Below are 26803 nucleotides of genomic sequence, written 5' to 3' on the forward strand. Positions count from 1 at the left end.
TGCGTTGTGTGGACGAGGTGTCGGGTAGAAGTAGACGTTCGTTACAATTCCGAACTTTTAAATATCATATCATATAACCGACCGCAATCTGGCGCCCGGTAATAAAGAATTCATCTGTCTCAATCTTTTACCATGAACGGTTTATTACTTCGAAATTTCTATCAATATCTGTTACAAGGATGGTATATAGCTATAACAATGTGCTTGCGACACGCGGTACTATGTATTACACAATCAAAACTATGTAAAACGGGGGAGAGGGGGTGCCTAACATACACAACACCTGTTACCTTAAATATAAATAGTCTATGCCTACTTCGAAACAAACGACCATTTGCTGAATATTTATATTACAAAGTCAATTTCCCGTACATACAAATTAAATTTGCAGACGTTATACCATATTTCGATTCAATCTTTATTTAGGAAAATGTTGCACCTGTGTAGTGATGTTGATGTTGGGATGTATAGAGAGGAACTGACTGAATTAGTCAAATTGGCATGGCCAATGGTAAGCATACGATATGATATAAACTATTTCTTTAAATGGATATAAAGTACAACATAAAACTATTTTTTGCAATATTCCTCGTCACATGTATCTGTTTGCATATTTAATATCAACGAGTGTACATTTATTTTTTCTAGAGTTTGCAATATTTAACTACAATGCTTCCAGACCTTGTAAGTCAGGGTTTTTGCGGGCACATAGGAAAAGAAGAAGGAGATGGCGTTGCACTATCCCTTAATGTAGGTTTTTTTCTTTAGAAATGAATAAAAAATAGTATCTATAGCCTGTCCTAGGTTATGGTTTCCGTCATTTTGTTTTATATATTTTGACAAATATACGCAAACCTTATAAAGAAGTACAATTGCAGTCGATAAAAGGGGAAAACTCCAAGGTTTCTTCATTTATATATCATCTATTTATAACCAGAGTATTTAATATTAACAAAAAAAAACGTAGATGTTTACATCTTATCTCAATTCTGAAGTACTCGAGACAAATCGCACAATCTTCCAACGTTATCACCCGGGTACTTTTATATCTGCTACGATGAAAATTTCTTTATGTCACCTTAGTGACCTGTTGCAATTGGCAATTTGTCTATTTAAAAAAGAAATAAAATTCTGAAAAATTATGACTGTTACAACCGGGGGTGTCATTGAGTCATTTACAAAAATATTTTTTAATCCGACATATGTTGGAAAAAATGAATGCATGTTTATGATGTCCATGAAGCTCTTTTCTAAAACTGGGAAATGCATAGCCTCTCGGCCTGGAGTTCAGGTCCTAGGGTGGGACAAATATGGACACATTGTGATCATTTGTTAAAATTATAAAATCTTCTTCTCCACGATATGCATGTGAAAAAAATCTTAGCTATGATTTCCATTAAACCATCACCTTAAAGGATACCAGCAGCCCACTTAAGAAACTTAGGTCAAAGAGTTTATTTACCAGACTTTGATGCAAAAAACCGCAACGAAATCGTTGCAAAAAAACGGAGTTACGCCGCTTCAAATTGGCTATTTTTACCTGCTTTGGGAAATCTAATCAAGAGAGAACAGTATTAGGCGATAATGAGGCTTCAGCAGAAGTGACGTCACGAGGTCAACAAGAGGGAAATTTCTTTACAAAGCTATACATATTAAATTCGATTTTTTAGCCAAAATGATTGATAGGTCTGATGTTTTGACGTATCTAGTTATTTTAATTATTGTTAATTTAGAAATTTGTATCGGTAATTATTTTCTTACGGTCAGATTTCTAATTAAAAGATTCTAAAATTTGCTATTCCTGTCGCCTTTTTACCGATGGATACGATATCTTACAACGCTTGAATGGGCAGATTTCTGTTCATTATTCATTTTTGGATTATATAATATTCTTTCACAATGGAATCTCTTCTATTTATAGGTTAGATACATCAGATGCGTTAATCCATGAATTAAATTTCTTTGGATAATGATACCATTTGACAAAAAATTGTTTGTTTCTTCCTTTTCCTCTTGTCTTTAAAACTTTTTCAACTTTCCATAGGTCATCACCTTTTACATCTACTTTCTGAAGTTCGGATTGATAGAACGTTCCTTTAATTGCATCCTTATCAAAATCCTGTACTCTGTAGACAGGCAAACCACCGCGTAAAATCCTCTGAGAAATCACAAATACCTCACCCGTCCACCTTTCATCATATTCTCGAGAAAATGGATTCCTAAGATGAGTGAGTCGAACGTAATCACCAATTTTGAATCTAAATGGTTTTCTTAGAGTTTTTGTCTTTTTAACATTTGTGTGATCCTTTGGCCAATACATTCTCCACCATACAGCTGTTTCATTTTTATTGTTAACATTTTTAGGTGCCAAACCAATTGTTCTGTGATATGTGGCATTGTAACTTTTGACAAATGTTTGAAGTTTATTTATATACTCATATCCCTGTTGGTAAGTCATAAAACGATAAATCCTTGTTTTTATAGTTTTTATAACACGCTCGGCTATCGCAGCTTTAGTTTCATTCTGAGCATATAGATGGGTTATTTTATGAACTTTCAAAACTTGTTGAACTTCCTTGGCTCGAAATTCCTGTCCTTTATCAGTTCGTATTCGTTTTGGCACTCTACCTTCTAAAAGAATTTCCCTCAATGCATTGGCAACAGAAACTCCTCTTTTGTTTTTTAATGGCCGCATCCACAAATACTTTGACAGGACATCAATGACGACTAGTATATATGTAAATCCATCGTTGTAGTTAGCAAACTTGGTCATGTCCATAAGATCTGCAGACCATTGGTCATCTATGCCGGTCACCATAATTTTATTTCGTTGAAAACGTCTCCGTAGAGGTCTTTGTAAGCTGTAAGCCTCTTGATTTTGCAACCATTTTCTGATTTTATATTTACTTATAACATATTTACCATCTTTTCTCACATACCGAAACAATTTGTCTGGTCCCGAAAAACTTCCAGCATTCTCGGGATTGTAATAAATTTCTTGTAAATAATTTTCCCACGACATGTTTCCTCAGCAATCCGCAGCGCTAAAATGAATCAACAGTTCTATATCACACTGTTTTATAGAAAAATCATTCCCCACTTTCATCCCCTGTTTCATCTTCAGAATCCACGTCATCATTCTCTTCATCTTCACTATCCGTTTCTTCATCATCCGTTTCTTCATCATCTGATAAATACATCATTTCCTCAAGCAGATGTTTGTACTTTCTGAGAGCCATACGAACAGCTGGTAAGTTCTCATATCCCTTTTTAAGGAATTTTTCAACATTAGTCATTACTTTCTCGTGGATCTGCCCCTCTTTCAAGTCTAACATGTTCAGAATAGTTTTTCCATAAAGGTTCAAAAATGAGATAAAATTGGTCTCCTCCATTTTCTTATTTGCCTTTTCTTCTGCTTCTTTTTTAGACAATCCCTCTTGTCGATATTTTTTAACCTTTTCAGACCATGCATCCTCATTATCAGCCTTTGCTCTCCTTTTCATTCTTTTGAAGTAGTCCTCTTCTGTTGACGCACTAGGAGAATCATCTTCATAGTCCATTTCGTATTCATCTGACTGAAATATATGCTGCTTCTTTTTTGGTGGTTCCTCATAATAATCAAGAGAAAGTTGTCGTTTGCGTTTATCATTCTCTGGGCACTATCTCTTGATATGTCGTTGGAGGTCATGTGTACTATCAAATACAAGTCCACAATCATCACAAGATGACATTGCAGAACCTAAAGACGAATCCATGATTGCTAAAGTTGGACTCTTTACTTCACAACAGCTATTTAAATGCGTCCTTTCTTCTTCAGAATATACTTGCAAATGACTTGCTGCCTCTGGTTTGTGTTCTTTTATAGGCGTGTCTGAGAAAATATCTGTGCGCATGCGCATTGATTCAGGTGTTGTCGGCTTTAAATCTATTAAAAGATATTGAAAAGGTTTTTCTGTTGCTTCTTTGAAATGCCTCATCAAATGCTGGGAGTTATCAGGATACATCTGTCGAGCCAATGTCATCACCTGTTGTTTATCTATCGGATTTTTAAACAGAACTAGATAATGACAATTTCGTCTTTGGGTTGGATCCTTATTATAGAACAAGTTCTGGTTTATAGCAATGACTGAAAGGTTTCTGTGATGGCTCCCTTCCGTAAACAATTCATTGATTCGGGTATCCTTTGAAGCGGTTGACATCATATCATCCAAAATAAGCAAGTTCCTTGTTTGAGGATTTAAAAAAGAATCCTCTTCTTAATCCATTGGTATTCCTCGAATGAATTCCACGCTTGGGGAAACCGTGTCCTTTATGACGTCTTACAAAGGTTGCCATCGTTTATAAAGCCAATTTATTCGCTCTGGTGGGGGGTCAATTTTGGTTAAACAATTCTGCAATAGTAATTTAACAAAATACGTTTTTCCACATGAGGTAGGTCCAGACACATTTGCAGTAAATGGATGCGTAAATTGAAATTTCTGCTGCTGCTGCTGCTGCTCTTGCTGCTGCTTGAGATGTTTTTCCTGGTTTTGATTTTGTGAAGTTTCATATATCCTTTGCTGTGTTGAATAAGCTCCTTCTTGCTGTTGTTTGTTTGAAGTGATGTATAATTTTTGCTGCTGCTGCTGCTGAATTGACATGGTAGATTCCTGTTGTTGGTTGGAACTTGTGGTATGTCCTTTTTCTTTCATTGGATGTTTCAGTTTCAAGTGACGCTGTAAATCATGAGGCCAAACATAAGATTTGAGGCAAAATTTACATTGATTCATAATGATCGATATGTTGACACCTCGACTGCAGAGCCTGAAATGACTAGAAATTATCACTTCACTCCTTAAATAGTCATATCTGCTGCATTATGGGAAATTCTCCAATGTCCATGAGCTAAGGTGTGAATTCCATCGTTTAATATATACCTTTTGTCATCAAAGGGGGAAAGAGTTGTATTGTTTAATGCAATGGTGTGTATCTTGTGTTTGTCCGATCTAAATGTTACCATAGTTTCCATGTGAGATTCTCTTTGAAATAAACATTCTCTGTACGACGAATGACGTAATTTTGATCGTGTCACCGATTTGCTGACACCTTTTGCTGTGCGTTTTTCACTTGGTCCGTAAGTAAGACTATACATTTTTGGTCTCAGTCCTACAAACTCTGTCATAGGTACTGACATGGTTTCATCTTTCATTTTCCCTCGGACCTTTTTATTTGTAGTATCATTTAGAAAATGATCGGTTGGGTAATCGCTGAAATCAAAATGGATTTTGACTTTCTCCAGGTCCTTGTACAAGTCTTTTGTAATAATGTTGTAACATAGGGAATCTGTGTCTGTAAATAGTAGCTTTGCCTTTTCTCCATAGGTGGATTTGATGTAGTTGGAATGGAAATCATACATGAGTACTTTTGACATTTCTAAGATGGAAAATCCAACATAAATAGGACGATTCAAGACAAGTTTCTGTTTTGTGAGTTCCACTGATGCCAAATCATCGTTGAATATTTTAAATAATTTAAATCCTGGTTTTGCCGTGACTTTTAGGAGCCTTCGTTCCCGGTGGATGAGTTGAATGTCAACTCGTTTTCTGAGATTTTCCATTGTCTTTCCAAATACACTATTATTCATCAGTTTGTAAAAATCTTTCTCAAAATCATTCTTAGCAGCTTTTCGCATATTAGTGTTAAAATCGATGCATTGTCGCAGCCATGGATCCTGTTGAAAAGCTAGCACTTGATGAATCTTGGTAATTTTCATACCAAGTGCTAGATACAGTTGTAGATTTCTATAATGGACAACATAGTCGGATTTGCTGTTGGGACTTGGTACTAGTTTTCTCATAGACGTTTCTCCCAGCTTAAGATCTCTCAGGAGTTGTCGCTGATAGGGTGATAGCATGCTTGCTTTGACTTCCAATGATTCAGGTGCCAAGGGGTAGTCACTGTGAAGGTCATGCAATTCTGCTGGATAATAAAGGTCTACAGACAAAATGTAGCCTTCTTCAAAGTTTTCTGCAACATTTTGCACATTAAATGCACTGATATCTTCATCAGAAAGCCATCGAAAGCCATGTGTTGGCAAGGATTGACTCATAGACCATCCATATAAATTGTTGGCATCCAGATATATAAGGTAGTTATTTCGTTCACTGGAGTCATAATCATCTAAATAAGGGTTGTTTGCTTTCGCGTATCTCTGAGATATCATCGAAATCCCCCCTCTTAGTCCTCGTTCAATAAAGAGGTGCATGTCAGGATCTGTAAATAACTCTAAATTGACTTTTGTCATTTTAAGCGCTGCTTGCCATGCTAGCCCTGGGGCGGTATAAAAGTGAGCAGGGTCCAATCCATAAATGTTAAGACAAAGATCTCTAAAGTTTTCAAAGACGTCGGCTAACAGGATAACGTCAGTTTCCATATAGAGATCGTGATATTCGCCCATATTTGATATCTGAAACATTTCCCACACAATCTTGGCATGGTCATAATCCGATTGTGATATGCTTTGGTCACTAATGCTGCTGAAAAATGCTGATCTATCTGGAAGACAAGTTTCGTTGAATTTCTCTTTGCTATCCATGTACTTGTACGGATAAACACCCTTGCGCATGAGTAACTCCAGCTTTTCTTTGATTGATCTTGGAAACTTCCGCTCGATGTACTGCTTGAGGAGCTTGAATTTATCTGCACCTTCTTTTGCAAGGTTGTGCACAAGCTTTTCTAAAGATGTTGACAAAAATTGAAAGGAATCAACGAAATCTAATTTTCCCATTGAAAACGATATATACTTTTTATGGTTTTGGGGAATGCAGCTTATATGCTTATGTTTTATTTTTCCGATGGCTTGCATTATCAAATGAGAATCGTATCCCGTTAAGTTGTGAAAAAAAACGGGAATCCGTTCCTTTTGTTTCAGATTCAGATTACAGGCATTGTGGGCGGCACCTCGAAATTTTCCAGTCACATGACAATGATCGCGTACTCGATCTGATTCAAGTTTCTTCTGACAAATATGACAGTGTGTAGTTTTCTGAAATAATATTTCATCCTCTCTCAACATCTTAAGCGGTTTAGACTCCCTCAAAATATTAATAAGTTGATCTTCTACCTGTAACATATGTTGCACAAACGTTTCAGCAACATTTTCACCACGGTAAGTCACGTGATCATCGGTTAGGGAATCATTTGGTCCGACAATTTTATAAGTAAAACCTGATGGTATGTGTTTGGCTAGTTTTGTAGTGCTCGATTTACAAACGTCTGGTTGACAGGTTGAAATTGCTTCAGCAATGCATTCAAAATCTGCATATACCACAAAAGGTACTTTAAGTTGCTTGGAGACATCGGAGTAGTTTAGCCACTTGTTTTCTTCCGTTGGCATCTCTGTTCTTTGAGCCCCGTGGGTTTGACAGTAGGATATGTGATTGTTAAGTAGTCTCTTTTTCGTGAAACCATGCAAACAGTAGCAGCAATAGAATTTTTGGTTATCATGCTGACCATCGTTCATCAAACGGTTGAAATTTTTTATCCAACAGAAATGGGATCTATTTCCGTTAGATATAATCTACATGACGCATGAACCGTTTCTTTGTCAAATGTAATGGGTAAACGCTGCCTTTTTCATATCCAAACACGTTAACTGCTATGTCATTTTGATTTTCAAATCTTGATATGTTTTTCAGTTGCATTGGGAAATCTATTCCTGTAAAGTCTAACTCATCAGCATATTTGACATATTTAGAAACTCTCTCCACATGGTGGGTCGAGGGATGCAGTGCCGATAAGATAGCCCACTGGAAGCATTTCTGGTCACTGTTTTGGACGTTAACAACAGCTTTTTTGGCCCTTAATCTAATTGGCAGTGGGATGAAACTTGATCCTCGTATGGGTTTGTACTTAGCAACATCCAGGGTCAAACCTATAACTTTATCGAGTGTCCAATTGCTACCCTGTCTTTGGTACTCTAGAAATGAAGTCATAATCTTTTTGTTGCTATCTTGAAGACTCTGTTCCAAATCTTCGACTTTTGAGGCAGCATGACAATGTCCATGAAAATGAGGCTCCGCCGTTTCCGTCTGATTTTTCTTCTCTTTTATGAATCGAGCTTGCATTGTTAAATACCATTTTACAGTTTTTCTTTTCAACAATACAGCTCTCAAAATTTTCTTAATATTGTCATATTTGGAATGAAGGAATTGCAGGGGGTCAAATTTTGTCTTATCTAAAGCGGGTAAATTGTGGACCTTTAGATTTCCATTTATGGCCTCCTCTTCTGTAATGCAATCGTTGGTCTCATAGGCAGTCTGGCCTCCTCCAGTTTGATTACTTGCTTGAGGCATTGTTGAATGTTCAACGTTGTTCTCGTTGTCTACAATAAAGTCGAGATTCTCAGCACAAGAATTAGTATTACACATCATTGGATGTTGTCTCCTCATGTGGCGTTGGAAGTTGTCTTTCCTTCTGAATCGCATACCACAGGTTGTGCATCTGTACTCACTAGTTTTATGAGCAGACCTTAAGTGTCGATACATATTTGATGAGTGCGTAAATGATACCCCACATGCATTGCAAATGATGGACTTCATTGTAGACAATGGATTGCTGATCTGTAAGTAATAACGAAAGAACGTATTATAATATGTATGTGAACATTCCATAGAGTAGGAAAAGATTACTTAAATAAGGAAAAAAGGTGTCTAATTAAAAAACTGCAGGTATGGTCATCGACATCTCTGTTACCAGGAACGGAGCTCCGCTCAACAAAGAAAACACACATGAACTTGAGTCGGACAGGTCTTCCCAATAATGACGGGGACATGTTACGTTAACGCTCTCCTGTCCGTTGTGAGCTAGTAACACCGCCCTATGTCGGTACACCGTATTCATTTACAGCAAAGTCTAAGACATCAAAGTTTAATTATAATACTATTTTTAATGTTTTGAGATATGGAATAAAACATATAGAGAAAGTCTTGAAATTTGATTAAGAAACCGAAGTTTCAAAACAATTGCATGGCCATCAACATTCCTGTCACCAGGAACGGAGCTCCACCCACCGAAGTAGGTTCATATGAAGTAAGTCGGATAGGTCTTCCCGATAATGACGGGGACATGTTACGTTAACGCTCTCCTGTCCGTTGTGAGCTAGTAACACCACCCTATATCGGTACACAGTGTTCATATGCAGCAATGTCTCAGATTTCAAAATTTAATATTCTCTCTCTCTCTCTCTCTCTCTCTCTCTCTCTATATATATATATATATATATATTTATATCAGCATGTTTTAATTACTTGAATGTATATTTGAGTGTAATACTTAGACTTCTGAGTATGTCGTCTCTGTAATCATGAGCTGGATACAGGAATATCTCTTTAAGGCCGTTTCTACAAAATATAAATTAACAATTCAATAGTTTTGCAATTGTTAAAATGAAACTTAAACAAGCCCCTGTTATTTATCTAAACTAATTACCCCCCCCCCCCCCCCAATAAAAAAGCAAACCTTATAAAAAAAAAGAAAGTATACCAAGAGTTTTATAATTTACAACCACAGTTTACAGAATTTATTTATCGTAACGTTACTAAATAAGATTAATTTATTTAGATTATTCTTTGGTCTAATTTTAAGAAGAGAAGAGTGACTTACCTGACCGTCCGGTCCACCACAAAGTGATGAATTTGATTATCTTCAGTCTTTTTATACCCTTACGAGTGACTGTATAAAATCTTAAATCTGATTGGATAATTGAACAAACTGAACCCTAAAATTGTTATACTACATCAGACTTTATCACCCGCTATTGAAATTAGACGCTTTTTTCAGGTGTCTCGCTTGAATTCACTCGCTTCACTACATATAGTTCGTGAATAAGTGTGTGTCTGATGTTTTCTTTTGTGTGACACACATTGTATGAGTTTTAAGGACAATTATGAATAAAACTTTGTAACTTTGGATTAACGTTTTGAATGGTATGCCATATCACATTTATGAAATACATGTAAATTTCACACACTATTTACAGACTGCTCATATTTGTTGTCATTTAATCATTGTAATTATACCACTGTGAAATGAGTGGAATGCTTTTAATTAAGCTTCCTATTTGCTAGCCAAGGGTTTACGATCCACTTGTGAGGATTCTTGATCATCATAAAGCTCAATTTAAATAAACAGTCTGAAAATGAAATTAATTAAAAGCATGTTTGGAAAAAATCCAACATGGCGTCAATTTATAGTTTAATCTTGTCTCTCAATGCTTGTCGTGACAAGTTTACCTGTACTCTATAAATATTTGTGGTGATATCAATCATAACAACACACATTGCGTTCACCTGTGTTTCGCTTCAGAGCGACTTGATCAAAACAAAAGAGGTCACATTCAATGAAGTCTACATTCAATGGGTAGTTCACAGTCAGGGGGTAGTCTACAGTCAGGGGTTACTCTACAGTCAGGGGGTAGTCTACAGTCATAGGGGGTGGGGGATCTCCGTTACAGACTTGACTGCGTCATAATCCTATCAATTCGAAATTATGTAATTATTAATTACTAATCGAATTAATTGATACCTTTTTCGATTTTAATTGATAATTCATAATCAATCAATTTGTTAATTAAACTCATTAAATGACGTCATAGGTATCCTCACACCCTGGGAGGATACCAGGAGGATACTCCATAGTAACTCTATGGGAGGACACTGGTCCAGAAAGGGTACTTTTCCCCTACTAAACAACGCAAGAAAACGAACAGTTTTCATACGACATTCCTGTTTCTCATATAGCGGTGTTGACCCCGTGACGTCACAGTTCATCCCGCTCCAAATATGCTTGATTCAAAACTCGTTCAGGTGTGAAAACGGGTTTTCCCCAAATATCTTTTAAAAAAACTACTTATTCGATCGCTGTAAAATTTTAAGGATGATGTTCTCCATTATATCAAAAATTGACCGGCACTGCAAGTACCCTTTAATTATAATATTCACAGACACAGGGCCAGGGGCTCAGGCCATGGGTGTGGTCATTATGCATATAAAGTCAAATAATATTTGATCTTAAAAAACCATTCTCTCTTCATCGACTGCAGAAGAAGATAACTTATTGAATTGTTATAATATTAACGAAATACTCTACCTAAATTGTGAAACTCGTTTCCCCTTCGGTCAGGACTTCAGTGGCCACATGAATGCAAGGGCTAGTGTGGCACTTAGTAAAATATATTTTTATGATATTTTCTTATGATATTTATTTTTTGTGTGCTTCATAAACAAAACTTAATATTGACTATTTAAAGGGCATGGTCATGATTATGGTCAAATTCTATGTTTATGTTTGTTATTATTAACAATGCGTTAGAAATCCATTTCTTATGATCAAATAAAATTTGAGAGTCACTCGTGGAGTTATAAGCAAAATACAGGGCTCACAGTTCTCTGTCATGTAAACAAGGCTCGTGCCCTGTTTTTGTTTACATATGTTCAATATACCAGGAAAAAAAATCTTTTTCCAGCTTATTTGTCTTTCTTTTTATGTATTTTAAGCATATATAAACAGTTCCAAACGTTTAATACATTCGTTTTATGTTTAAAATTGAACTTTTTATTTCAACGTTCAAAATTCAAACAAACTCTTTGTTTACATAATGAAGAATTTGAAGCTCTTTAACTCGCTTATAACTCAACAAATGACACTCAAATTTCAGTTGCCTATTAAAAATGCCTTTTTGAAGCATTGTAAATATTAAAATCGGAAAAATAATTTAGGGAAAAATTGTGACCATGCCCCTATAAAGGTCTGCAACTCTCTTTTCATCAAAGGTTTACAATTTTTGGCACTTGGAGCTAGAGTATATATAATCTGAGATTCCTCTTACCCCACCCCCTCCCCCTCTTTCACTAGTAAATGTTTTTCAAACATTCAATTCGAATTAGGGTTTATGCTCTAAAAATGAACTTAAAAATACCAAAATGAAACTCTCTGATAGGTCTGATAGGTCAATATAATGGCTATGGAGCTCAGGTGACCGTCAAGGCCTCTTGAATTTTAAGCTGTCTATTAAAACCTGATCAGCTAGAGGAGGCGTTTTCAATGGAAATTTTCAGAATTCCTCCTATTAATGAATAAACATCGTTTAAACTCTATTATTTACAGAAATGAAATAATTAAGCAAAACATAAATTAAGAGTATCTTGGGACAGAATATGATGAAATAATTAGTAAATGGGTACTATCATTGCTTTTGTTCTACGTGTATCAAACTATTTCTGTTATCATTGTAATCAATAGGTTAATCTAAACATTCACTACCGCCATATCATTTTGTTCAAAAGATCCTATCATTTGCCGCAATGCATCTATCTTGGAAATTTATTGAGACACTATTCATTCATTAATCATTTAATAATTTCTTGCACGAAGTTTGACACATATATTTAGTAATAAAATGACACACGTATCAAGTAAACGTCTCAAATCAAAAATTACAACTAAACAACTAATTTGGTTGCAATTGTGCCAAATGTAAATAAACATTTCTGTATTGGGTTTTATAAGGTAAAATAAAGTTTCTGTTTAGCATTGTGTTGGTACCATGAGTGTAGTTTTACCAAGAATGATACTTGCCCGTTGGGGACAACACATTAAAATGTTGTATTTGGGGCCTAGCTAGTTGTTTGGAAGCCCCACTGTTGTATTTATGTAAACCAAAGCTACAACTTAAATGGGCAAGCTTCAACATGTTTCTCAACAGTGGTGGTAGAGTGGCAATTATCAACTTTTTTCAGAAATTTAAATTTGCAATTTATGTCTGCAGCTGTGCATTTCTAAATGATTACAAAAGGCATTGCTCTGTTCTTTTAGGCATAATTTAATACAAAAATATCTAAAAATATATATTTTGGAAAGCATTTCTGTGAAAATTATATACATGTATATTAACAGGTCTTAGTGATCAAACTGATCAAAATTTGAAATATTTCCCCACAATTCTCGGAAGAATGCCTTATATGAAGTGTTATAGTTCCCTGAATGGATCTAGTCGTTTCAAAATCGAAGAAAAGACTGACTCATTGAATCTAATATTTTTTTCTTTTATTTTTGAGATTAATTTAAAAAAAAAATTTTCTCTTGAAAATCGTTACAATAGCTGGTTAAAACTATACACGCTATAATTTACGTCAATTTTAATGATAGTGAAAACGCATGTGTTTGTCTACCTATAAAAGTTATCCTTAATCTGTAAATTACAATGGTGAATTCCATCTCGTTACAAAGATAAAGATTTTTGATTGTTTATTTTCCTGCCAGGAAAATATACCTTTTCATGAATATTGAAGAAGGAAGAGCGAACCAAACCTCATTGCGCATGTCCGTGGAGAACTAGGTGGTCGTTATTGTTTGCCTAATTGAATATCCAACTTGATTTTTTATATGCTTAACAGTTATTAATTTGAAATACATACATGTAATGAGTAAAATACGTTTGTCATTCACGATACCCTTACATCTGCATTAACACTTATAGGATCTATAAATAGCACATAGGGGGAAAACACAGGTCTACGTCATATTTTTGAAGGAAGTATTCATATCTACTCACATGCTTGTATTTTTTTCTTTTGTTTGTACTCGTATATCGGACAAATTTATGCTTTACTGAAATATCCTTTCCCTTTGTGAAACTATCACAATTATGAAGATGTTGACCCTTCACCAGTTTCGGTATGATAGACTAAATTTAGCTGTCGATATCACGTGATAGATAACTATTCACGAGGAGGCATTACTTTCCTGGCAGGAAAATAAATATTTTTTATTGTTTAATATTTGATATATTTGTTACATGATCGAATTGAGCATTATAATTAACAGCATAAAGGTAATTTTTATTAGTAATCAAACACATACAATTTCCCCGTTATTCAAAATTGACGCAAGTTATAGCGCGTAAAGCTTTAAGATGAGATGATAAGAAATATTGTTTAAGATGAACAGAATGTAGAAGTAACAAAGTAATTCTAAACAAAATTAGTGGGAATGGAGAAATATTCGTGACTCTTTGAATTAGATTTATCATTTAAATAAATAACAAATTTCTATAATATAAGACCATATTGTTTTAAAGTAAAATAAAACGAAAGGTCACCACAATCCCACCTTTACACAAATTTTTATCTTCTTTTGCTGACAGATCGTGTCTGCTCTTGGCTTTGCTGTGCTTGCAGGACTGTCTTCGGCGGCTGATACTTTATTCTCACAGGTTAATCGGTATTTTTTTTATTAACGTAAAGATCATATAACAGGAAGAGTAACAAATGAATTTAAATTATGTGAGTATTCAAAGTGACAAGTTTAAAAATTGTGTAGAGTTATGATAAAGGAAGTTTCTATGTTGAAGTCAATATTGCCGCCGTCAACACTTGCTGTAAATTTCAGATTCAAGGGAGTGGTAACAGGGAAGAATTAGGTGTTGTCCTACAAAGAGGTACATCTGTACAATTCTTTATAAATAAAAACGTTTTCATTATATATATATATATATATATATATATATATATATATATATATATATATATATATATATATATATATATATATATATATATATATATATATATATATATATAAATTTCGCCATAATTACTCCAGACGAGAACTTTTAAAAGTCACCCTGTATTATGATTTCACGATCGATTAAAGTAACCACAAAGACAACAAAATGATGATTATTTACAAGACATTTTCTCGAATGACAAACCCGGCCTTTTGTATTTAACAACTGGCGACTTTCTTGTCTTCAGAGGTTATAAATACTTATGTCATTCAAGCACATACTGTGCATTAAAAATTACAACCAATGATTTTAACTTTTGGAGCTGATATTACAATTAATTGGTAACTTGTAATAAGTTTATAACTATGTCAATTTAATGCTAAAATAATTATAAAACCATTTGTTTACATATATTTATCCACTAATTGACAGTTATAATTGGGTCAAAGGGTTAAACTAATATCTTCAAAATATAAAGAAGTACATAGGCTGATTTTATTTGTCATTTAGCAAAAACAATAGGGTCTGTAAGTCTCGTTTGGTTTCACTTTCGCTTTACCACTTCCGGGTACCTCTACTCGGTAAACAAATAGAGAAATAATATGGTATATTGTTTTGCCATCGGTTGCACACACAAGACCGGTAAAAAGTTGCAATGCAATTTATACCGATTTCCGACCGACGTCAGGGAAAGGAAACGATGGGTTGAACGATGTAGGTAAGTAATCATAACAAAATATATATCTGAAAAGTCAAAGAGAGTTGCAGACGTCAACAGGTCAAAACTACCGAACAAAAAAACCCTATTAAATTGATTAAAAGGTTTAAATAAATGATTGATTAAAGATTTCATTTGAGTTTAATGCACAATTAAGAATACTTGAGCCTAAACATTTTACTTATCGTTAAAACACGTAATTTTAGGAGAGCAGACAGAGATTATAATCCAAATGACAGGATTTGCAGCTGCCATTTTCTCGATGGCAAGAAAGAGAATGGACCAACTATATTCAGTTATAGTAAAAACTTTGGATGTTTTCCAGATGTAGCCATACCAAAAAGGTATCAGAAAATCCGCAGTTCCACAAAATACAAATATTTCATTACCAGTTATACTACATACATGTATGATTACATTTAGGAGACAGATTGTGTTATCATATATAATATGTATTTATAAAACATGTTTACATGTAAACTGTAATGCAAAAGATAAATGTGAAGATATAATGTCAGATTTAAGTACATGCAGGTTATCCATCTACAATGAATATGCACATGAATATTGTATGTTTATAATGATCTGATTGAACATTCATTTTACATACTGGTGCGTGCATTAAAAAAATATTTTACTGAAAATTCACAAGAAGAAAATGCAATACTATAGCAGCATCAAGTGAAAAGGCAGATCATGTAATATGCTAGTCTCTTATTTCTTCATAGACGCAAAATTATGAAACCTGCTGTAGAGGAAATATCTGCTTCAAACATAGATGTGGGAGCTGAGGCTGAAGTTGAGGCCAATTCCAATATTACTGTACCAGACAGCATAACTGTACTTCATGATCACGAGTATGCAACTTCAAGTCCTCAACATAATAAAGGTACCGACATAGTGTAAAATGTGTTATCACAACCAGATACAAATGCATGTACAATGTATATATACGTCAAGTACTTTTACATTAAACAGAAAATGTGATACTCCTTTATCGGTGTTTTTATGCTTCCAAGCAAAGTGTTTCTATGTGTTTGTATATTTATAAACATGTATACTAGGGACTTTATATATTGTAAACAGTTGTTATTCTTCCAGCATCCCTTAAACATATGGAAGAGGAATTAGTAAAGTTGCAGCAAGAAATTAACATGCTGAAGCTTAAAAAACCGTCCATGACAATTGGGAACATAATTAATGACCCTGAAAAGGTATGTTACAATGAAAACTATAGATTTTTGCAGTACATGTATAAAGATTTCCTTATTGGCTTGCATATTTGAAAACTTTATTCAACAGTATTTTAATAACATAAATGTGATTGTTGTTGTTGGTTTCTTTTTGTACAGATGCTGCTGTATACATCATTTTCTGCAGATACCTTTTACATTTTGGAGAACCTCGTGGAGAGAATGGGCCCGTTCAATTATTATGGTGGTTTGACTGTGGTGAACTTTAGTGTCAGCGATCAGTTGTTGATGACATTAATGAAGTTACGACTCAACTGCAGGGACCTTGATTTAGCAGAGAGGTTCAACACTAGTCGTGCTACTGTGTCCAATATTATCAACACATTTGTGCATGCCCTGCATGAAATTTTGTTTGAAGGGGTCATGAAAGCTGTCGGAATACCAAGTCAACTGAAATGCCAAGGATCCATGCCAAAGTCATTTGAAGAATTTTCATTGGCTAGAATTGCAATGGACGCCACAGAAGTGACACAAGACATCCCAACAGATATGAATAGCCAGTCACTGGCATACAGTAACTACAAGAGTCGCCACACAGTAAAGGCTTTAACTTGTGTTGCACCTAATGCTGCTCTTGTGTTCTGTTCCGATCTTTATCCTGGATCAACCTCAGACTCCGCAATAGTGGACCATTGTGGCATATTAGAGAAGCTGCAAGCTGGTGATATGATCCTGGCTGACAAAGGATTCAACATTTTTGACAAACTTCCAAATGGTGTCACCCTAAATATCCCGCCTTTCCTCACTAGCAAATCACATTTCACTTAGGAAGAAGCTCAACTGTGCTATAAAATAGGCAGAAGCAGAATCCATGTGGAGCGGGCAAATGAAAGAATAAAGAACTTTGAAATTCTGAGCCATATTCCGTCACAGTATAGACACCTATCCACTAAAATATTTCAACTTTGTGTGGCCCTTGTTAATTTACAGGCTCCCCTTTTGAAAGAGATTGCAGAAAAGTATGACATTGAAGAACCTATTCAGTAGGTCAATGCTTATGTTAATAAATGCATATCTAGAATTTGCAACCCTCTAGTTAACACAGTGTACTATATTTTCTATGCATATGTACATGTGAGATAATAAAGTTAAGATTCTTTGTTTAATTAATTCTATTGGTATAGCATCGTCGCAAACAAAAGCCAATATGTACATCATGTCATAAGAAAAAAACTATGCAAACTCTGTATCGTGGCTTGTGGTTTGATTAACAAAAGTTACTGAACCATTTTCTCATTTATTTTATTTATTTATTATACCACAGACATGCAGACAAAGAATAACAGACAAAATGAATCATAAACTTGGCAGAAACACTTTATAATAAAACTCGATCATGTTCAAGATGTTTGATGACCATGATGCATCTTTCTCGATACGAACAACTTGAATGTCTGCCTGAGTCCACACTACTAAGTCACAGCACTGTGTTCCTGTCAGGTACAACTGTCCTTGGATCTGGTGCCAATAATCATGTTGTGTTCTGAGGTGAAGTGAATTATCACTTGGATTACAATCTAGAAATGGGAAGTGTCATTTCATATATTAGTTACATGTAGAATAGCAGTGACAGCATGTTAATAAGAGGTTTAGTCATAAAAGTACTTCAATATTCAGAATGAAGTGCAAGTTATTGAAATGTTACCATGAACATTTTTGATAATATTTCATCAATGAATCTTCAATAAAGCTCAAATAGGACACATACATGTATATTTTCATATAAGTACATTTGTATTACAATATATTTATTAATAAATGTGCACAATTCAAGATTAAATCCCCATACAATATAAATTTATAGGTTTTTTAGCTAGCTTACCAAGAAAGAAATCCTTCACATTTGAACAAGCTTCTTTGATTGTCATTGATCTGGCGGAAAATGGACATTTCACCTCAACAATGTCAGGTGACAGCAATGTTGAGTTCTTTTCTTGTTGATGGACTCGTTCAGTGATGTTCTTTGGATTTCCTTGAACAAAGCCATCTGGAGAGGCTCCAAGTAGCCCAGACTCATGAAGCCAAATTCCTACAACAATATTTAATAATGGTTATTCAAATTATTAAAGGAATTGTGTGTGTTTGGGAACAATGCATGCAGTGCTGTATTTAGTTTTTAGTACTTTCAGATGATGTGTCTTAAACATATAAAGGCGGGGATTGTTGTCAATAATTAAGTTATCTAGAATTAATGGTAAATAATGTTTTAACATATTTTTTAACAATTTATAATTGCACAAATATAATGACAATTTCAAACAAACTCAATAAACTATTAAATCCTTAAAAAAAACTTACCTGTCTCTAGAACATTCACTTCAAAGACCTTGCAGTATTCTTGTATTGCAGTCTTCTCATGGGCAAGTCCCCATTGGATTGGTGCTCTTTTTTCCAAGTTGTATGCACTCAGTAGTCTTTTTTTCAAGGACATGTTTAACCTAAAATATTTTGAAAGGATTTTGAAATGATCTAAATCTTGTTATTTTAAAAAACATACTCTAAAATAAAATAAAGCTACTGTAGTTTTATCATTTATTGAATAGCACAATATTGTGTCAATTTTATTTTTATTTTTTTCAAGTAGATCATTAAAATGAAGAAATCATCGAAGTAAGATAAATGGCTTTTTCAAATATGTTCAGGGCTACTGTTGAAGAATTTACATCATATTCTCAATAGTGTGTGATTTTAAAAATTCAGAAAAACTGATATCTTTAAACTAAGTATCTTTAAATATTTAATAATGCATCTTTACTAATGAGGTTTGTTGAAAATCATACCTGTTTTTTCGAACAGCTGTAACAATTTGTCCAAAATTGGATGCTGTGAAACGCAGCTTGCGAACTTTGGCCCACAAGGTATTTTCCCTCTGCCCTATTGTGGTCCATGCAGTCTGGATAATTTGCTCTGGGGACATTGAAAGCTTCTCCCTATAATCATGGTTTTTAATTAGATAGTGATTCTGTTAGAAGATATATTTAAGGGAAAAAGCTGATATATGTATCATGGGCTTGATTAGAATATTATTGATACAGTGCAATATAAAAGTGCTGTCAAAATATTAGGTTTAAACATGCCTTAAAAAGGATTCCTTGCATTCAGCATCCAAGAAATCTTTACTTTGAAATAGTTCTTGTATCAAGACAACAGGACTATCTTCAGTTGTGGGTTCTTTTGACAGAATCCAGTGCATTGCTGTACAAATAAATTAAATCAGAAATATTTTGGTCTGAAATAAAATTCACAAAGTGCATGTTTCTGCTTGGCATTAACTTATGAGAATATTGTTAAATAAGAACCTTCGGTTTTTGTTCGTTGACATTTGACATTACAAATATTGAAATTAAATATACTGCAAGCATTTGTGTCAATACAAATATGCTTGTCTGATTCATTTTTAGTAAATTGTTATAACAGCCATGGCTTAATACAACCAAAAAATAACACTAATATCAAAGTACAAAAAGTATCTTATAATGATAAATCTGAAAGAAAAAAAAAGTCAACACCCCCCCCCCCCCAACAAATCAAGTTTAAAAAAAAAAAAGACAATGAATACATCCAACGTGAGAACATATTAAAAGGGAAGAAATTGAACATGAACTGGGAGAACCTGTAAATCTGCCTAATTGGCTAAGTTGATTATAAAAATATAATCGGTCTTCATCCGTCACCACACGTTTTAAGGCTCTATAAGTGTGTGTGTGATATTAGATATATAAATATCCACAATTTTTACTTAAATCAAGTATTTTTTGTTGAAACATTGCTTTGAAAATAAAAAAAAACTAATGTACCTGTATCCTGGTTGTTTTGGTGGAAATAATTCCTCCATGGTTGTTGTCACCTTTGGCTGTGCTGACTTTGGATGTTTTAACCAACTGCATTTTATGTCGGTTTTGCTTGCCTTCTTATATCTGCAATTTATAAAGAATTATGGTAAAAAATATTTGATGGAAAAACAACTGAATATACAGCAATTATGAGAAATGCATGTTGCATTTTATAATGATATCTGAAGAATTTTCACTCATTATTTACTAACTTGAGTTGACATCTAATACACATCAAAAGTGAACAGATTGTCCAATGATTTTCAAACATTAACCACATTTTACAATAATATATTGATATACCAGAACACTTGCCCATAAAGGAGAGTTGCTGCCACATGATGACACTTATACCTCCCCATAGGACACTCGCATGATGATGACTCCACCACACCGTTATCTTCAGATTCAAGGAATATCTATTGCAATGCATTATAACATTAAAAAGAGATACAATACATGTACATGTACCTACACTTGTCAACAGACGAAAAATTTAATCTTTCTCAATCTGTTGTAATTCATACACACAATCTAATCATACACGTGTGCTACAATAGAATTATCCAATAATCAGATATATAGGTATGTCTGTGCTTGCTTGCAGATTTGTTTATGCATTTACGATAACGTTAGAAAAATGGTTTGTTTTGTTTTCAAGTATGATTACATCATTTAAGGAGCAATCTTTCGAAATGTTAATGATTTTTTTTATCAAAAGAGTAAAAGATATGTTAAAGCCTATACTAATTCTCTTTTAAGATGTAGGCTATGCCTGTCCATGGCCACTTCTCAAAAGAGAATAAGCCTATACGTGAGTAACAAATCAACAACGCACCTGAACTTTGTATGATGTGTCCCTCATTGATGCTTGAACATTGGCAGTAATGACACGCAACTCGTCAAACGCGAAACGGAGAACCCTCTGAGACTCAACTGCAGCTTCACTTTTCCTTTTAATCTTTGTTAAACCCTCAACATAGTTTGCCCAATACAGTATCGATAACGCCATATCGCTCGAGGTACCCGGAAGTTAATAATCTCGTCAAATCTCGTTGGTCAGCTGACGAGACTTACAGACCCTATTACAAAACATTTCATGTATAAAATGTATGAATACATATAACTTAAATCGTAGAAATTTGATTGAGTTCGCAAACTTCTCCCTATATTACTGTGAAAGAAAACTGACGTCTCTCTAAAACTCTGAAATTTTGCCCTTGGTTGGTCTTTGTTAGGAGACCTATATATATATATATATATATATATATATATATATATATATATATATATATATATATATATATATATATATATATATATATATATATATATATATATATATGGGATTTTGCTTAAAATGTATTAATTTTGCACATTTTTTTTACTTTTTTTTTTTACATTTCTGCCCTATGGATTTTTTTTTCTGTTCTACATATTGAAGTTATTGCTAAAATAGATCAAATGGTCAAATAAAAAACCCTTTTACCTCCTGGTTTGTTCCAGGGGTCTTATCAAATTGTTTTTTTTGTATGCCCAATTTCAAAGTTTGTCAGATAATGGCTATTTTTTATTTGACATAGACGAAAATGGTGATCTTTATAGTATTATTAAAATATTCAGACATATTTTAGTAATAAATAAATATATAACATCACATACTAAGGTTCATTAATATAAAATACATGGTTACTGTTTTGAAATATATGAATTAAGCTTTATTTAGGCGGGTTAAGAAAACGTAACAGAGGGCTAGGCTTGCTGAACCCTTTTCACGTTTTCAACCCGAAACCAAATATAGCGTATACTTCGAGACATTTATGTTATTCAACGATTTAATATCAATTTTACGCACCAAACGAGCTATTTTCAACAAATTTCGCTGAATATCTGCAGTTGAAACTATCACGCCATGGTGTCAACAAAGCAAAAAGATGAAAAGATGACGTTGCAATACAAATGAAACGATGCGCGAAAGCGTGCGTACTCGTTCTGTACTCGGCCTCGTTAAAACATTTTTTCTTTGTAGCCAGTAAATAAACTTGCATTAGTAATTGTATCAATGAAATTACTATTTGAAAGTTCAACTCAAACAAATATAAAATTAATCACACTCTTTTTTCAAATACCCTGCAATAAATTAAACATCCCATAATAGCAACAAGCTGAGTAGACACGATACTAATAAAAACTCCCAGATCTGACCACAGAGCTCAGAATCCAAAAATCCACTTGGTATTTATTTTTGTCAAACAGGATATTCACGCTGATTTTTTTTTTGTACCTCTAGAATAAGATTCACTTGTATATAATAGAAGAATTGACCTTTAGGTGAGGTAGATTTCCCGGAGAAAGCCTATTTTAAAAATCAAATTTCATTTGATCTTTTTTAGTGTTCATATTTCTAAAAATTTTCGAATTTTCATTAAGAACCTAGCTAATTGCGCTTGTAATTGCAGTGAAACGGTCTATTTCAGCATGAATTTTGGCCTAGAAATCCATCAGGGCAGGTGTAAAGCAGAATAATGACCCCCGTAGAATAATAACTAGAGGTCATTTTACGATAAAGAATAATGATCCCCGGTCATTATTCTACGTAGAAAAATGACGCTTTTACCTGAAGAATTATTATTATTTTCATAAAAATGAGCTCATTTTACACGAAGAAAAGTGACCCCTGTACAATAATTTTAGTTTTTCACTATCTTTTATTTGCTTTGAATATCTAAAATGGTCTCTACAGTATTATAATTTTTATTGTAGTACACAGAAAGAAACAGAAATTATTACTTACTTGCACATTCAAATAATCTTCAAATGAGAGAGTTTGCATATTTAAGAAGAAAAAGGTACCCTCTCGTTATAACATGTACTACGGTGGCTGCTAACGGATTCTATAGAAGCCATCGTAAGGTACTGACAAAATACAACGAACTGCAATTCTCATTACAACGAGTAACACGAATATCATTATTACGAATGAGAACACATTGAAATTACTAGAATGATCCATCTATTATATTTTCAGCTGTAAAATACTTTTTTCTGTTTCACTTATAAATTCGAATTCAATTGAAAAAAATCACATAAAATAATCTAAAATCGACATTGGTCTCTGTTTTGTGAAATCACATTACAAAAAAAATTTAAGAGGACCTGACGGTCGTGGGCATTTTTAGGCGGCATATATCTCTTCTAAAGAAAAGCGTTGTTTTAAGATAAAAGAAACAGATCAATTTGTAAAGCTAAGTAATTGAACTTTTTCTTTATCAATGTTAGTATGTGGACATATATATCTTATGTTAAAGTTTAAGGCAGATCTGATGTTAATTTGTTCACCACACAACCTCCTTAAGGACTCCATGTGTTAAATAACACACTATTCTTCAGTCCGTTTCTACACGGTGATCACAGATGTACTGTATTTACTTTTACATGAAACTGTAATGAAAACTTTGTATACACAAAAAATAAAATATATAATGAGAAATACATGTAAATGCCATTCCTTTTACTTTATCAACTTTAAAGAGATAACATATATTTTTTTAATTTACATCACCAATCTAGATAGTCAGGTACTCTGTTCACAATTGCTCTGAAAAAAAAATTAATTTCATTCGTGATAAGGAAATACAACATTAATTATGTGCAACAAATGTTTAGAATATCAATGTAAATTTAATACGTATTAAAAAACAAAATTAACGTAAAAACAAAGTCTCCCAAGAAATGTAATTAAGCAGTTTTCATAATACTACGCCTGCTTTCTATTTAGTCTCTTTAACAAAAATATAGGTCATTCTTCGATTGAGAGTTTTTGATACATGCGGTAACCCATAATTCATATTTGTTTATAGCAGGGGTCATTTTTCTAAAGGGTCAGTTTTCTTCATGTTGAACGTGAAGAAAAATGACCCCTAGGTCGTTTTTAATTTGTTGAAAATAATCCAATTATTCTACAGTTGGGGAATGGGTCATTACTCTACGTCAAAAAATGAGCCCTGATAATTATTCCTCTTTACTTTGGCTTGTCCTTAAAAAGGTAAGATATCTTTTTAGGTTTTGATCTAAGAAATAAAATAAATAATTAAAAAAAAGAATTTTTAGAACCACACTGTCCTAAGGTTAAAATTTGCCTACATTTTTTAAAAAAAAAACTTCCATAAGTATATTCATTGATATACACGCGTTAGATCTGTATGCTTTGACAGCTCAGATGGTTAAATCGATGTAACTTACCGCATATCTAAAGGGTTCTTTTGCATCCTGATTCGATTTCATATGTTGGCATTGTTTTTCTTTTTCACAATTATCGGTTTGTACAATTTCATCTGTTGGCATTGTTTTTCTTTTTCACAATTATCGGTTAGTATAAACACATTTATAGTTTTTTTTTTATACAGGATTGTTCATTTTAAAGTCAATCAAAATGACATCACAGATTAACTTATTAAAACATCCGTACAAACAAAACATTAATATAAGAACTTGCTTGTCAGTCGTTCTGAAATTAGTAAGTTTAAATTAAAAAAAACATTGCTTCCGATTAAAGCAAAAGAATGTGTTCTTCTTGTTGATATGGATATGTTTCATAAATTTTTAAATATAATGAACAGAACTGAATAAGATGCAAGAAATATAAATACCTGATTTTAACGTTATTGTGGACATGTTATATGTGAAAACTTGATACTTGGAATTATGATCCAATATTGGAATGAAGTAAAATAAAACATTCCCTATTTTTAAAAGGATATGTGTTTCAATAGAATAAAAAAAGAGAGAAAAACCTTTCAAATCGCGTAACTGTCGAGAGTTATTTCTGGTTGTAAATAAACGCTTATGAGATGCATGTATCGTACTATAGAAAGAAAATTGTAAATACAATTCAAAGATAATAAAGTAATAAAAAGCGTCCATAACTCATACTGTTTTGACAACGACTGTAAAACATTTTTCAATCACTATACATTATGAGAATTAGAACTTAAGAGTTTACTGTGCATGGCAAAAAATCAAGAAGTGGAACGAAAGTGGATATTATTTTTTGTAAAGACAGAAACCAATATCGGCCCAAATGTCAATTCTTTTCTTATATACAAATTATTTTTCATACTATTTAGTAATACATAGTAATAAAGGGTATTATTTTTTTTACTTTATTATGACAATTTTTTTTTTCATTCAATAGTTTTCTCAATTTATCAACACATTATTATATTAATTAAGACCTAATCTTCGTTGATACATTTTTACGTGATTTTATTTCCACTAGATTTAAAAACAACCTGTTTTAGGTACATTGATTATGCTTCTATGCTGTTTCCCATGTTGTGCGATACTCTTGAATGCTGGTTTAATTTGTCGAGTAGTTGGACAAGATGAAGAAGTTGCAAGGTAAAAAAATATTCAAAGAAATTACTCTTCCATTTGATTTTTCAAAAATATTTTACATAAGACATCTATTTGATTTTTCTTTTAGGGTTGCAGGAGAATATGCGACTATATTAATGACAGGTTTACCAGTAAGACAATCTTTTATACCAATAATTGATTTATTCAATTAACTAACTTTTATTCCATTAATTATAATTTTCACTGTACGGTACTTGATGTGAAAAGCTTTTTTAGTCTTTTGATATATGTATATTAAACTATAATTATTAAAAAAGCTTCCTGATTGGAGGATAAAGCACATGATATTTTCATTAAGAAGAAAACAGAAGTGTTCCTTAATCATGTATAGGATACTGTGAAAATAAAGAAACATTTTAAAAATATGTAAGAGAATCGAAAAGATTTGAATTAAAAAAATTGATAAAATATAATAAAACTTTTTTGTCAATAAAATGATGAATATCTGCACCTTACACCTATCATTGTTATAAGAATGTCATGTGATTTAATAAAACCAATGACGAAATTCTTCCTATACATAACGGGTGATGCATCACATCGAGAGTATAATATGCATCTAATATAAACAATCCTTTTACGGGTACACACTTTTTTTTAGGGATATGGACTGATACTACTCCTGTCCAAATTTATCCAAGTACAGGTCGATATTAAAATTTTCATGACACTTTTTATTACACATTTATCTAATTCATATTTGATTATGACAAAATGTGGCCGTTTTACCAGTACTACAGTTTAACGCTGCATTCTTTTGAGGGGGATTCACAAATACTGAATGTAAATATGTTTTATTTGGGTCTTTTCTTTATTGGTGATAATAAATGGGTTTTATGTGTTTGTGTTATTAAATACTGTATGTCAGGAATATTATGGAAACACAGTTCACATTTTTAAAATAAATATTTTTTTTTTAATTTTAAAGTATAAAAATCAGTTTCCAACATAAAAATGAACTTGACCTTATTAATAAAATGCAAAAATAAGATTATTTTTTCACTCAACGTATTGGTTATTTTTTTTTGATTTTGTA

The 26803-nt window shown here is 33.1% G+C and overlaps 3 protein-coding genes across 4 annotated transcripts; 2 read left to right on the forward strand and 1 right to left on the reverse strand.

The window, feature by feature from the left end:
• Nucleotides 1-384: 384 nt before the first annotated feature.
• LOC136273862 (multidrug and toxin extrusion protein 2-like) lies at nucleotides 385-26653 on the forward strand. Its single transcript, XM_066079569.1, has 7 exons — nucleotides 385-511; nucleotides 649-750; nucleotides 14183-14251; nucleotides 14428-14476; nucleotides 25650-25749; nucleotides 25835-25877; nucleotides 26369-26653. Exons 1-7 carry the CDS (start codon nucleotides 431-433, stop codon nucleotides 26510-26512), a joined length of 588 nt encoding a protein of 195 aa, XP_065935641.1. The 5' UTR covers nucleotides 385-430; the 3' UTR covers nucleotides 26513-26653.
• On the forward strand, nucleotides 15064-17602 carry LOC117687878 (uncharacterized). The gene is made up of 5 exons (XM_034465220.2): nucleotides 15064-15263; nucleotides 15470-15607; nucleotides 15992-16152; nucleotides 16365-16477; nucleotides 16616-17602. The coding sequence occupies exons 1-5, from the start codon at nucleotides 15148-15150 to the stop codon at nucleotides 17282-17284; spliced, it is 1197 nt and encodes a 398-aa protein (XP_034321111.2). The 5' UTR covers nucleotides 15064-15147; the 3' UTR covers nucleotides 17285-17602.
• Nucleotides 17743-21383, reverse strand: LOC136273860 (uncharacterized). 2 transcript variants are annotated; one of them, XM_066079564.1, is made up of 9 exons: nucleotides 21188-21383; nucleotides 20665-20768; nucleotides 20314-20433; nucleotides 20130-20206; nucleotides 19590-19711; nucleotides 19297-19442; nucleotides 18815-18954; nucleotides 18339-18545; nucleotides 17743-18033 (listed from the first exon to the last, which is right to left on the reverse strand). In XM_066079564.1, exons 1-9 carry the CDS (start codon nucleotides 21359-21361, stop codon nucleotides 17813-17815), a joined length of 1311 nt encoding a protein of 436 aa, XP_065935636.1. In that variant the 5' UTR covers nucleotides 21362-21383; the 3' UTR covers nucleotides 17743-17812. The 2 variants fall into 2 exon arrangements, with proteins under 2 accessions (XP_065935636.1, XP_065935635.1); XM_066079563.1 differs by having other exon boundaries at nucleotides 19297-19446; nucleotides 19594-19711; nucleotides 21188-21376.
• Nucleotides 26654-26803: the final 150 nt, after the last annotated feature.

Source organism: Magallana gigas, chromosome 3 (assembly GCF_963853765.1).
Source record: "Magallana gigas chromosome 3, xbMagGiga1.1, whole genome shotgun sequence".
NCBI lineage: Eukaryota > Metazoa > Mollusca > Bivalvia > Ostreida > Ostreidae > Magallana > Magallana gigas.